At 27.7% G+C, this 14,596-nt stretch overlaps 1 protein-coding gene across 1 annotated transcript; it reads right to left on the minus strand.

The window, feature by feature from the left end:
• Positions 1 to 1,457: 1,457 nt before the first annotated feature.
• On the minus strand, positions 1,458 to 10,754 carry LOC113367786 (cdc42 homolog). The gene is made up of 4 exons (XM_026609366.1): positions 10,699 to 10,754; positions 5,874 to 6,051; positions 5,062 to 5,171; positions 1,458 to 1,673 (listed from the first exon to the last, which is right to left on the minus strand). Exons 2-4 carry the CDS (start codon positions 6,049 to 6,051, stop codon positions 1,458 to 1,460), a joined length of 504 nt encoding a protein of 167 aa, XP_026465151.1. The 5' UTR covers positions 10,699 to 10,754.
• Positions 10,755 to 14,596: the final 3,842 nt, after the last annotated feature.

A 14,596-nucleotide genomic window follows, 5' to 3' on the forward strand; every position in this document is an offset into this window, starting at 1 on the left:
ATACAACGGAAAACATATGACGACTAGTGTTAGAACGAAATTCGAGTACTGAGTAATATCGATACTTCGCGGTCGATAGTGAGTACTTTTGGTATCGATTTTTTAGTCTATATTTGCCAATATCGATCTTTTACGTGGATAGTACTCAAAAAGAATCGACAGCGTAATCTATGAACCCCACTTATCGACCACTACGAAAACCAACCATTTTTTGCCGAATGCTATGCAATAGTCTCTCTAGGTGGTCATAATTGTTCAGAGAAGTGTCAAAAATGATCCCGAAGGGTCATTAGTCTCAGAATTTATTGCTCAAAAACCCAAAATGGATATGACCACACTAATAATAAAGATGTTTATTTATTACTCTTTTGTAAAATGAAACGCCTTTTTAAAGTACCAAAATGTTTTATAAAACATATTCAACAATCGAAATATAATTATTTCAAATAATAATATTCATCATTTCAATATATTAGTATTTTGCGTAAAAAAGAATCGAAATATAATTATTTCAAATAATAATATTCATCAATTTCAATATATTAGTATTTTGCTTAAAAAAGAATCGAGAATCGAAATATATTATTTCAAATAATAATTTCATCCATTTCAATATATTAGTAATTTTGCCGTAAAAAGAATCGAAATAAATTATTTCAAATAATAATACTCATCGATTCAATGCGTTATTATTTTTCTTTCTAAAAGTATGTGAATTGTAAGTTGAAGTAAAGTACTTGTAAATTAAAAATTAAATAAACAATTTAAAAAAAAACGAAGAGCAATATTTTCTTTGTGGTACGTGAATCTTGAAATGTCTCGTTTTCAGATTGTGCACATTATGAACTATTTTTTAGGAATCGGATTTCAACTGACCTTTTCTGAATGATGACAACAAAACTTAAGAATACTTTCTTTAGTATAGTGGGCAAAAACTTTTAGAAAATAATAAATTAATTTGGTTCTTGTGGCAATTGTTTGCACTGAAAAATATTAAAATATGATTGTGCTTAAAATACTTAAAAAGTATTGCTTTTTGAATATAGTATCAGACTATTATCTTGTTTTAATCAAAATAATCAACTATTATAACTTCGTCTTTTTTTTTGAAAAATTATAGAATTTGAAATTAGTATTGAAAAATTACTGTTAAAATTTACAATATTGAAAATGATTCTGATTTAACACATCAGATTACAAGCAATAGAATTCATTCTAATATTGTGATATAATATTTAATGAGTTTTAGATCTTTCTTGCACTTATGTTTGATTTTTATGAAAAGTACTCAAAATTCGATATTGAGTACCATCGATACTTTCGCCACGATATTTTTTTGGCATCGATATTTTGATTAGATACTTTTCAAAGTACTCAATATCGATCTTTTGCCTCGATACTTCTAACACTAATGACGACTAGCAGTACATGTAATGTCTATTACATATATGACTTATCTATCTATTATCCTTTACCTGTGTCAGCGCCGAGCACTCGACGTATTTGACCGCTTTGAGTTCCTTGGCGAGCTTCTCGCCCTGCTCCAACCCGATCGGTTTCTGTTTGTTCTTGGCCAGTTTCTCCATCGTCGCCGCGTCGTCGCGCAGATCGATCTGCGTGCCGACCAGCAGGAACGGCGTCTTCTGACAGTGGTGCGTTATTTCGGGGACCCACTAAGAAAAGTCAAGAGAAACAAGATTAATAAATTTACTAACTAATTTAGAACATATTTAAAATCTGACTTGTAACTTCAGGATACGTAATTTTAAATACTAACAGCCCGAAGCAGAAAATTAGGTTTAGGATAGAAAATCGGATAATGCAGCACGAGGCATAAATAAACGAATGTTGTTAAAAACTAGTTATGTCATAAGTAAGTTAGCAATAAGTTAAGTATCTATAACAGATCTCATATTTAAGTAAGTTTAAAAGTTTAATATACCAGGTTCCCTGCTAATAAAGTGAACGTATTTTTCAAGTCAAAACCGAGACGGGGTAATGCAAAAAAAAAATTAATAAGATTTTAAAATAACAAATACCATTTAAAAATTCAATAAAAATCCGTTCATTTTAAATGTGTATTTTTTTTTTAAATCATAATTATTGACTATGAACTTTATTATTCAATTATATGTTATATTTTTAGATCCATGATTTTCAGTTTTCAAACCCATTATAAAATTTTGTTCAATTTTCTTCATATTTAACTTCCTGTAGGGCAAAAGTAATCGCAAAAAAATCGAAAATGAAAATTTTTATATATCTTTACGTTTCAAAGGTTTCTGAACATTTTGGCATACCTTATAACAAATGGATGTGTGTGTGTGTGTGTGTGTGTATGTACGTGTGTGTATATATGTGCGGATACAAATTTTCGTCGCCGATTTCGGGAACACCGATCAACCGATTTGAATAATTCAAAAAGCATTCGATTCGTATTGATAAGGAGACGTGCTGATTAGTTTTTGGCGAAGGCCGGTGTAGCCGTTCCAAAGATACGGGGCAAAAAGTGCCGAAAACGGTAGCTCAGTTTTTAAGAGAACGGAGCGTCCGATTTTAATAATTCAAAAAACATTTTACTTGTATTAACAAGATGAAGAAGTGATTAAATTTTCATGAAGGTAGGTCTATCGGTTTCGGAGATTTAGTAAAAAAAGTAAAAAAAAATGCCATTCGGCGGTCAAAAGTGATCATTAGACATATGCACATCAAATTATCAGATATTTTATAGAGATTTTAACAATAAGTATAAATTTTGTTTACATTCCTATAGGTTCCGTACCAATGTTTATCCGTTAGACAGCGACGCGGCGCTTACGCGCCTTATATTTTGTCTCTATGCAGTTAAGGCAGTACGATTGCTTTGAAAAAAAGTTCAGATCTTCCAAAATATGTCAAAATAAAGAAAACTTTTTTTTCAAAAAAAATTTAAAAAAAATTATTTTTCAAAAAAAAAGTGATTTTTTGTCCAATTTATAGTTTCTCAAAAATCTTATTTTTTCGAGGTAAAATTTTTTCAAAAATGTTAATCGTTTTTAAAAAAAATAACAATTTTCGGTACGGGAAGTTCCAGCAATTTGCCTTATCGCACGATGCCTTAATTGCCTTAAGACAGAATTCCACTTACAGCTAGTTATCTAAATATAATTCGCCACATTTATTAGCATTAATAATTTTCGTAAAATTGAAAATAAAAGATCAAAATTATGAATGTGAGGCTAATCTATTTTAACCGGCCTTTTTCATATAAGTATGAGTTGTAAATAATAATTGCAAATATTTGATGGGTAGTTGTAATTTTATTATCAAGTAAGAGAGAAGAATCAATTCAGACCTATAGTTTTTGAAAACCCGAAACAGTCTGGGACAAAAGATTTAAATCCGTATGGTCTCCTTACTATTAATATTAAAATTCTTATAAATCGATCCTTATTGTTAGTTAGGAGATATGGACCATCGGGGATTAGTGATTATTGAATTGCCAATAAGCATTAATAGGAAATACTACGAATTACAATAATTTTCAATACATGGAACCATCAAACCCCACGTTGTACCGATTACGCCACCGCTGGAGAAATTAATTTGAATTCTGTTCGCCTATTTTATATGTATGACAATAATAATAGAATCAAAATACATAAAGATTCGATTTAAAATAAGATATCAATGAACAATTGTTCTTTGTGTATTTGCATTAATTTATAAGTACAAGAAGTTATTGCGTCTATATTACATCATAAAAATTTATATTTTAAAATAAATCGCCTTACAAACAAGGTGAATTCTTTATAAATGAATATTTTCGTTATCAATATTATCTCATTGTCTTCTCATAAATTTGTCAGCCCAATATTTGTTATCTATATTTGCTAGATTTGTGATAATCGGCGATAACACATTTTGCACATCGAAGTATTAATATTATTAAATATTAAAATACTAAGATCGCCTAACAAAAAAATATGTATGTAAATTATAAATTTTGGGTCCGTTTTTTTTATCATTTTACAATGAAAAGAGACTGAATTAAAGAAATTACTAATAAGGATTCACTGATGAGAAACAGCAATTGCAACTTCAATCACAATTTGCCAATAAAGAATAGAAATAAATAACTAGTGGTGTATGGCATCGTATCTCAATGCAAATTGCAGGAACTTTTATTAAAAAATAATAATAATAATAAACATTTTTACTAGATCTCCGAAACCGCACGACCTGCCATTCCAAAATCTCAATCAGTTCTTCATTTTGTCAATACAAGTAAAATGTTTTTTGAATTATTCAAATAGAACGCTCCGTTCTCTTAAAAACTGAGTTACCGATTTTGTCACTTTTTTGCACCGTAACTCCGAAACGTCTGAACCTGACTTCGCCAAAAACTAATCAGCATGTCTCCTTATCAAATCGAATCGAATGTTTTTTGAATTATTCAAATCGGTTGAACCGTGTTCCCGAAATCGTCTACGAAACTTTGTATCCGCACGCACGCACGCACGCACGCACGCACGCACGCACACACACACACACACTTTTTCTGAGGTATGCCAAAATGTTCAGAAACCTCTGAAACGTTATGATATATAAAAATTTTCATTTTCGATTTTTTTTTCTATAAACTTACTCTAAGTAAAGTCAATTAAAATATCTAGAATACATTTGGTAAAATTTCTGATTACCATTAAATAGATAAGATAAATACAAAAATGATATTTGTTTACAAGAACTGAAATAAAATATACAATATTATAATGCAAAATAAAAAAAAGCTGTTATTCAAATACTAGACCAAATTCTTGTAAAAAAAACCTGACTTATGACAATAAACATCATGGAATCAACGGACATTCCTTAATAATAAATAACTGAATAGTTCATTTTCTTTCAACTAAATACTTTAGTTTTTTCAAAAATTTTATCTTATCTTTTATCTATATGTTTATCAAATCTTTACCCTGGTCAAGTTTCTTTCTAAAACATACTATTTATCTCACCCTGGAATTTTTTTACTATCTTCACATGCATTGTTAAATAAAATCTTAATTCTTTCTATCTTACCTTTTCTTTAACATTTTCAAATGAACTTGGACTAACGACTGAGAAACAAACTAAAAATACATCCGTCTGCGGGTAACTGAGTGGTCGTAATCTATCATAATCTTCTTGACCTGTAATACAAAAAAAATAAATTTAATATAATAAAATTAACCCTTAATAGAATGTATTCTAAATACATTATTAGGTGCTATCAGCATTAATTGTTTATAGTTGTTGAAAGCATTCATTTACACTTTTTTTTGTAATTTTGAATTAAAAATTCAAAAAATCACCCAGGCTAAGCACGGTCTAAGCGCCACTCTGGTACAAAGGTTTACCCAAGTGTGTTTAGACTGTTAAAATAATGAAAGTTACAGTATTTGTAATAATATATTTGAAAACGTTGAAAATTTCTCGAATATTTCATTACGGTACGGGAAGTTCTAGCAATTTGCCTTCAGGCATGATGCCATACACCACTAGTTTATCATTAATTTATATTTTGTGCACTACAATATGTATTTCAATTGTATTATAGCTATGGGTGTTGATTAAATAGAAAAATCTTTTTATTATACATTTAATCTTTAAATGATGTGTCTTACTTACAGGGTGCAACCCAAATGGTTGTCCCATTTCTATGTATATATTATTATAATTTATGCAATACTCATACAGTTTTGAAGACTACTTTTATTTAAGAAGATATTGATGCTCAATTTTCCAAGTAAATACTACTGCTTGATATAAGGCTGCCCAAAATAGGTATAAAACCTGGTATATCTGATTCTATGTCCATAAATAAATAGTAATATATCTATCTATCAATTTACCTGCTGTATCGAATAGACCCAACGTGTAAGGTTCTCCACCAATCATGACAGTGACTGCATAGTTATCGAATACTGTTGGCACATATTCCGATGGGAATTTATTCGTTGTATAACTGATTAGAAGGCAAGTTTTACCCACCGCTCCGTCACCCACAACCACACATTTAATAGTCTGCATCTGGAAAAATAATCAGTATAATAGAATTAAATTAAATCATATTTGGGGAAAATTTTAGTTCAAAGAAAAATTTCGGTTTGAACATTGTGTATTAATATAGTAATACTAGCAAACCCGACGAACTCCGTTTCGCCACCAGATGGTTTCGTGAGAAATATGAAGAAATTTTTTGTTTGTTTTGTATTTGAAAAGAAAAATTTGATTTTATTATACAACTGTAATAAATTTATTTCGATTACAAAAATGAAGTGTTTTTTAGTTGAACTTCTCTAAGTAAATAAAACACAAATAAAGCGGATGGCTTTCCAACTCATAAACAGTCAACGTATAACTGTCCACGTGAAAAACAATGATTTTCTAAATAATCTATTTGAAATTTATCCCGCAAACACTAAGCGATTGGCCTTGCGACTTGTTATTGCGAACGCAAGGCGAACTGGAAATTGCAATCGTTTGAAGTCAAACGGAAGACCAGTCGGAATCATTGGTATGTCACCAAATCGCCAGCAATTTTTGATTGAATGTTGAAATTCAGTGCGTGTACATCATTATACTTTGCGGCAAGAATTGCTCGTTGACTTAACCAAGCATAATTCTGATAATTCTCACTAATGTCATTACTCGAATTCTTAATTACGGTGCGTGAAGTTCCAGCATTAAGGCACGATGCCATGCACAACAAATTTTCTTAGCTATAAACCTTACGGAGCCCGAGACATTTCCAACGAATGCAAAATTGTCGAAATGGGTTCGTGCGTTCTGGAGTTATTTCGTCAGGAAGGAAAACCCGATTTACTTTTATATATATAGAAGAAGAAGATAATATGCTGAGTACAGTTTCGGTTTCGCGTTGTTTTATTTTAAGTCCGGGGATTCACCAAAATGTGGGCAAAGAAATGGTGGAATTACATAAAATGCATGTGAAAGATGTAGAAGAAATCATTATAAATAAATTAGCAATTGGTCTTTCTAATAAGGATCTCAATTAATCTTTCTTTCTAATCTTTCTAATTTACTGAGCAATGAGATTTTTTTATAGTAAAAGAGTATAAGAGTGAAACCAACTATCAAACTTGTTAAAGACAAAAAAAGTTGAAGATTAAAATACATATCTGTTCAAAGAAAACGACGTTATCAATGAGATAAAGAGTAATGTATATAATGTAAAACCACTGTTTATTTTTAGTGAATTTACAATTAATATATATATATATATATATATATATATATATATATATACTAGATGACCCAACAGACGTTGTCCTGTACCCATGTTTCTACAATTCAAAAGTTCCAAATTTTTTAATATCATCCCATCCTATACTTTTTAATATCGTATTTGATGTCCTGCCTTTGTGTTTAATTTATAGTCTTAACATAAGCAGTATAAGAAATTTAGATAAAAATAATATAGTATCTACGGTAAAAATTCAATATCACCCTTGATTTTACAACACAACATAATTGCTTCAATAATTTGGTCTGTAATTTTCATAATCTCGTACGATATATTAGTTGCATTTTTTAAGTACATTTTTCTTACCAATAATTTAATAAACGTTATTGTTTATGTTCAAATCTTAGATGAATTAATTTGTTAAAATCTAGTTTAATATGTGCACTATTCAATCTAAGATCAACTTGTTAAAATTCCATATCCAATGCCAAACAAATGAATTTTTAACATACGAAACAAAATTCTAAATCATTTTTTTTAGTAAGTACAAATATTTTTTTGAATTTTTAAATAATTTAGTAAAGTGAACCAAAATGCTACACGCATAAGTTTAAAAAAATAATGTATATGCAATTTTGGACTTGTTGCGTTATTTATTAAACTGAATTATATAATTTCATCTGCCAAACATATGCTGTTGACTGTATCTCATATTATTTTAATTCCTGGCTATTTTTAATCCCAGCTACTTTTTGGCAATAATAATGTAGACATTACATTTTTCTTGTATATTATATTCTAACATTATTTAGGTTCATAATTTCAGCTAAATTCAAGTTTTAAATAAATTGACATTTCCAGCAGATGAAATGTTTTTTGAAATACTTGCCATTTATTTGTACAATATTACTATAGTTTTATCATTCATAAAATCTTAAAAATTTCCTTGGACAAACTCTAAAAAGAATTATCCAAACCCGAATAACCGTTTAGGAGAAGTATCAAATCATACACCCGTACAGGAGAATTTTATATATATATATATATATATATATATATATATATATATATATATATGTATATATATATATATATATATATATATATATATAATAAAAACCGGCATTAAAATTTTTTGGAATCAAACAAAATTTGTGGTTTCTAATTCAATAAATTAGATTTTATAATAAGTATATCAGCTTATCTGAACATGATAATCTTGTTACAGTTAAGACATTAGATGTTTTATTACAAATATTTATTTGCAGCAAAGGTAATTATATTTGTTTTAAATTTGTTCTGCATAAGTATTTTCCTAATACCAATGTATAGCTAATTAATTTATTTATACATTAGTTCAACAATGGTATAAATATGATATGTATCATATTTATTTTTCTTTCTTATTGATAGTTAATAGTTATTTTTATTTTGAAATTCATATGATTTATATAATACATCACATTTATTGTTCGATACATCACATTCTTTTATTAAATATTTTAAATATTTATTATTTTAATTTTCTATAAGTATCGTTTTTTATTCATGTAAAGAAATCATAAAAAAAGATTCTAGTTTATAAATTATACGAGAATTTTTATTTCTGTAAAGGAAATTTTTAAGATTTAACGAACGATAAAACTATAGTGTTATTTTAGAAATAAATAGCAAATATTACAAGAAACCACTTATCATTGTTTAATACAAAACAAACATTATGATTCTAACATCGCTCTTCGCATGAAAAAGGATTATAGAAGATGTAATCTTAATAAAAAATGTGATGTATCACCTTTGCTTTGAAATGTTTTGGGCACTCGAACAAAATAATTTGTGGATGCAAGATATAAGATAATAGATAATCTAATTTTATAACATCAAACTTATCTAAGCATGATAATATATATATATATATATATATATATATATATATATCTTATATATAAAATTCTTCTATACGAGTGTATGATTTGATACTTTCCCATAACGGTTATTCGGATTTTGATAAATATTTTCAGAGTTTGTCAAAGGAAATTTTTATGATTTAATGAACGATAAAACTACAGTGTCATTTTAGAAATAAATGGTTTTATACAAAACAAACATAATGATTCGCATGGAATATGATGAGAAATTGTAATCGAAGATAACATTGACAAAAAAAATGTGATGTATGATAAAATGTTTTGGACACCCGAATAAAATAATTTGTAGTTACAAGATATTGGGTAAAATATTTGCAAGCTAATTTTATAATATCAAACTTATCTATGCTTGATAATATATATATATATATATATAAATATATATATATATATATATATATATATGTATAATGTATATATATCTTATATATAAAATTCAACTATACGTATATATAATTTGATACTTCTCCTAAACGGTTATTCGGACCTTGATAATTCTTTTTAGAAATTGTAAAGAAAAATTTTTAAGATTTCATGAACGATAAGATCATAGTGTTATTTTAGAAATAAATGGCAAATATTACAAAAAACCACTTATCATTATTATCCTAACATCGCTCCTATCTTCCACAAATCAAACATTATGATCACTTTTCGCATAATTAGAAAATAATTATGATGTAAAATTGCAATAGAAGATTACATTAATAAAAATTATGTGATGTATCATAATTGCTTTAAAATGTTTTGGACACTCGACTAAAATAATTTGTGGGTGCAAGATATTGCATGAAATATTTACAAGATATTTATGAAGCTTTTCTATACATGAAGATCTTGTTACAGTAAAAACTATGACAAATATTCATTTGTAGCAATAATGATTGAGTCAAGCTTATAATGTCAACTTTTCCAAACAACAATGGATGAAGTACAAATTCAACAATGATTTTACAATCATAAACATTCTTATTGATAACATGGTTAATGAAATATCTTGCACTCAGAAATTTGTAAGTCCCAAACTTTTTAAAGCACATCTATGCCGGGTTTTACAATAAACCTTAAACCCGTCCTTTATCCAAAACAAATATAAATATCCCAATATCTCAAATATATATTCCTGTGTCCAACTTTAATAAGTCGGCCAAGATTTCGCCGAGGAGCCTCATTAAAATTCTTGACACAAGTACAAACCTCTCTTGCAACAATTTATAAGTTAGGTTATAATCCGCGAACACAAATTGCACAAAGACACTCGACAGAAGCCTAATTAACACCGTTTCGTAGAAAACAACGATCCTTGATCCCCACAATGCTTTTATTTATCCAAAAACCAACTGCTTGACTTTTTTAACCGAAATTGTAACCATTATCAGCCATCTTGGCCCGTCGCGTCACACACACCGAATTAAAATGAAATATGTCATTTTAATCACAATAAATAATTTATTCGATTCGATAGGAATTGGAATTGACGAAATGTCGATTATTATTGTTGGCGATTGAGTATTTATTTACCGAAACGAGGGTGACACTTACTTTGAAATAAAATGGGTTGGGCTGCAAACACTATCAAGTACTTCTGTCACTTTCTGTAATCATCGACACACTGTCGGGGCGGAGGTTGAGATAAACGGCGAGAGATGGCGCTGGGAGGAGGTGCGGAGGTGGCGATCTTTTTGTCTATGGACGGTTAAATTTGAATTATAGGAAAATCTGAAAGCAATATTATATTATAAATAAAAAAATAAAGAAATGAGTAAATAAATAAATAAATATTTATATATATATATATATATATATATATATATATATACAATAGATAAGTCCTGGATTTTTTCAATATATTGATTGTTTCTTTTCCGAACAGTAAATCCAATAATAAAAAACAATTTGTTTTTTGAAGATGTTTAATACGACGTTTATTCCATCCCTTGCAAAAATTGTCAAAAACAATACATTGGCCAAACATCACAGTACATTCATAAGAGAATGAGACAACATGAATTAAGCGTCACTCATCATAAAAGCCGAAATTTCCAAAGTACTCTTGTTCAGCATTCCATCGAAAACTCACATAATTTCACCTTTGAACCCAATATTTTATATAGAGAGGATTGTACTTTTAAAAGACTTTTTTCTGAAAGCAGTTTAATCTTTTTGAATTCGTCAAAAAGTGTTAATAAAAGATCAGATCACAATATCATTCATGACTCATATTTAAATTTTTTAAACCTGATTAAAAATAATTAATCCTAATAGTTTTTGAATATGTGTATATATATACATGTATATATGTTATAATATATGTACATCCATATATATGCTTATATGTATGTTTTTGGGTATACACTATACACATACACTTGCATATGTGTTCATGTGTATAATTGTGGATACATTAATATATAGATATGTGCATATGTATGTATGAGTATGTAGGTGTGCATATACATGTTCATGTATGTATGTATGTATATATATATATATATATATATATACATAATATTTCTCAACATTTACTAAAGCAATATTTTTCCTTTTTTCGTAAATTACCAAACAAGAGCCATAAAAAATCATTTTTGCCAAGAGTTCCGTGCTTTGTCCTTTACATCTGGCAGACAGAAATCCATATCAGTGTGTTTAAGTCTTGTGTAGTCGTAACATCTACAAATATCTTCCAAAAAATCGAGTGTTTTTAACAAAAAAAAAAAAAAAAAAAAAAAAAAAAAAAAAAAAAAAAAAAAAAAAAAAAAAAAATATTAGTGATATGGATATATAAATTATTACAGGTAAATAATTTTTGCTTCTCAATTTTATATAAAACCTTTTTTAGTTAAGTCTTATTACTATCTATCCGGTACATAATCCATTCCTTTATAACAAAATTTTTTTCTAATTTTTTTTTCTAATTAATCTGTATTGACCATTGTTAATTAATGTTAATCAGTATTTTAAAAAACATTGTATTTGACAGAATAAACCTGATGATGGAACGTACCTAGTTCCGAAACGTCGTATTAAACATCTTCAAAAAACAAATTGTTTTTTATTATTGGATTTACTGTTCGGAAAAGAAACAATCAATATATATATATATATTATATATAAATTATATTTTGGATTCTTGTTCGAAACTCTACAAAATATATATATATGTATTAACTTTATCATATAATGTTTCAAAGTCGAAATAAACAATATCATATATATATATATATATATATATATATATATATATATATATATATTTGATATGGTTCTTGGATTTATATATGTTGTGTGATGCTTAAGAAAAAAGCATTCAATAAGTAATGAAAAACCAAAAAGTGCGTTCAAAACTTTATATTTTACGTCAACGTTTTGGAAAATTATCATTAATTGTAAAGTTTTCAGACGGTTTATAACATTTTCAACTAATTTATAGACTTTTCTGATGATTTGCTTCATTTTCGGAGACAATTTGCAATATTTTCAGACAATTTGCAACCTTTTCAGGCAGTTTGCAGAGTTTTCAGACGAGTTGCAATGGTTTCACACAATTTGCAACTATTTACGACCATCTAGAACAATTTCCACATATTCGAAACATTTTTACACTATCTAGAACGTAGTCAGATTATCTAAAACATTTTCAAAATTATCTAGAACCATTTCAGACTATTCAGAACATTTGCAAAATTATCTAGAACGTTTTCAGACTATAAAGAACATTTTTAGACTATCTAAAACATCTTCAAAATACCATTTTTAGACCATCCAGAACATATTCAAAATTATCTAGAATACTTTTAGACTATTTAGAATATTTTCAGACCATCTAAAACGTTTTAGGACTTTTCATAACATTCTCCGACAATCTGAAACATTTTTATCTAGAACATTTTCAGACTATCCATAACATTTTAGAATTATTTATAACATTTAAAGACTACCCAAAAAATTTTCAAAATTATCTAGAACATTTTCAGACTACCCAGAACCTTTTTGAAATATATCTAGGGCATTTTCAGACTACCTAAAATATGTCTGAAAACTAAAATTGTCTGAAAACTAAACTAAAAAACTAAATTGTTTGAAAACGTTCTAGATAATTTTGAATATATATATTCAAAATTATCTAGAATGTTTTCAGACAATCTAGAGAACCTTCAAAACTATCTGTAGAACATTTTCAGTCTATCTAAAATATTTTTAAATTTATCTAGAACGTTTTCAGACATTTAGTCTGACCAGTGCAAAATTGTATAGAATACCTTCAGACTATAAAACATTTTCAAAATTATCTAGAATATTTTCTGACTATATAAAACATTTTCAAAACCATCTAGAACGTTTTCAGACTATCCAGAACACTTGCAAAATTATCTAGAATCTTTTCTGCCTATCGAGAGTCTTTTTCAGACTTCCTAAAAATATTTCATAATTATCTAGAACATTGTCTGACTATCCCAAACATGTTCAAAATTATCTAGAACATTTCCAGGCTATCTAGAACATTTTCAAAAATATCTAAATCATTTTCAAAATTATCTAGAATCTATTTTCACATTATCCAGAACACATTAAAAGTTATCTAGAACATTTTCAAACTACCTAAAACATTTTCAAAATTATCTAGAACCTTTTCAGATTATCCAGAACACCTTCGAATTTATCTAGAACATTTTCAGATTATCTAGAATATTTTCAAAATTATCTACATTTTTTGCAGATTATCCAGAACTATTTGAAAATCATCTAGAACATTTTAGACTGTCTAAAACATTTTCAAAATTATCTAGAACATTCTCAAACTATCTAAAACATTTTTTAAATTATCTGGAACCCTTTCAGACTATCCAGAACATTTTCTAAATTATCTAGAACATTTTCCGCCTATCGAAGGTCTTGTACAGATTTCCTATAATTTTTTCATAATTATCTAGAACATTTTCAGGACTATCCGGAACATTCTCAAAATTATGTAGAACATTTTCAAATTATCTAAAACATTTTTAAAATTATTTAGAACCTTTTCAGACTATTCAGAACATTTTCAAAACAATTTAGAACATTTTCCAATTATCTAGAACATTTTCAAAATTATCTAAATTTCGGTCTCTCCAGAGTCTTCTCCATGCCATAAAAAATTATTTTCAAATAATCCAAAACATTTTAAAAATATCTAGAACATTTTTATACTATCTAGAACATTTGCTGACTATTTTAAAAGTCTTCAGTTTAATATCACTTGATCACTTTCATATTACTTCCAAGCTAGCGTTAATTTTCAACTCGACCTTATTGTAAGTCACCTTAGAAGTTTTACTTCAATAAACAAAACACTCTCGTTCTCTCTCTACTTAAAAAAGTAGAACTTCAATAATACACCGGATATATACATAAATATTCATTTATTGTTCCTACGGAAGACATATTTGCTCCAACATGTTTT

This window comes from Ctenocephalides felis, unplaced genomic scaffold (genome assembly GCF_003426905.1).
Source record: "Ctenocephalides felis isolate EL2017-DRISC unplaced genomic scaffold, ASM342690v1 CF-g0.4_SCAFFOLD_01170, whole genome shotgun sequence".
Classification (NCBI taxonomy): Eukaryota; Metazoa; Arthropoda; class Insecta; order Siphonaptera; family Pulicidae; genus Ctenocephalides; species Ctenocephalides felis.

Excerpts from the sequence above, each read along its gene's own strand:
- LOC113367786 (XM_026609366.1), bottom strand. The coding sequence starts at position 6,051 with ATGCAGACTATTAAATGTGTGGTTGTGGGTGACGGAGCGGTGGGTAAA. Across the intron at positions 5,172-5,873 it reads GGGTCTATTCGATACAGCAG|GTCAAGAAGATTATGATAGA; the intron begins GTAAATTGATAG and ends TTTGTATTACAG. Across the intron at positions 1,674-5,061 it reads TTGAAAATGTTAAAGAAAAG|TGGGTCCCCGAAATAACGCA; the intron begins GTAAGATAGAAA and ends GACTTTTCTTAG.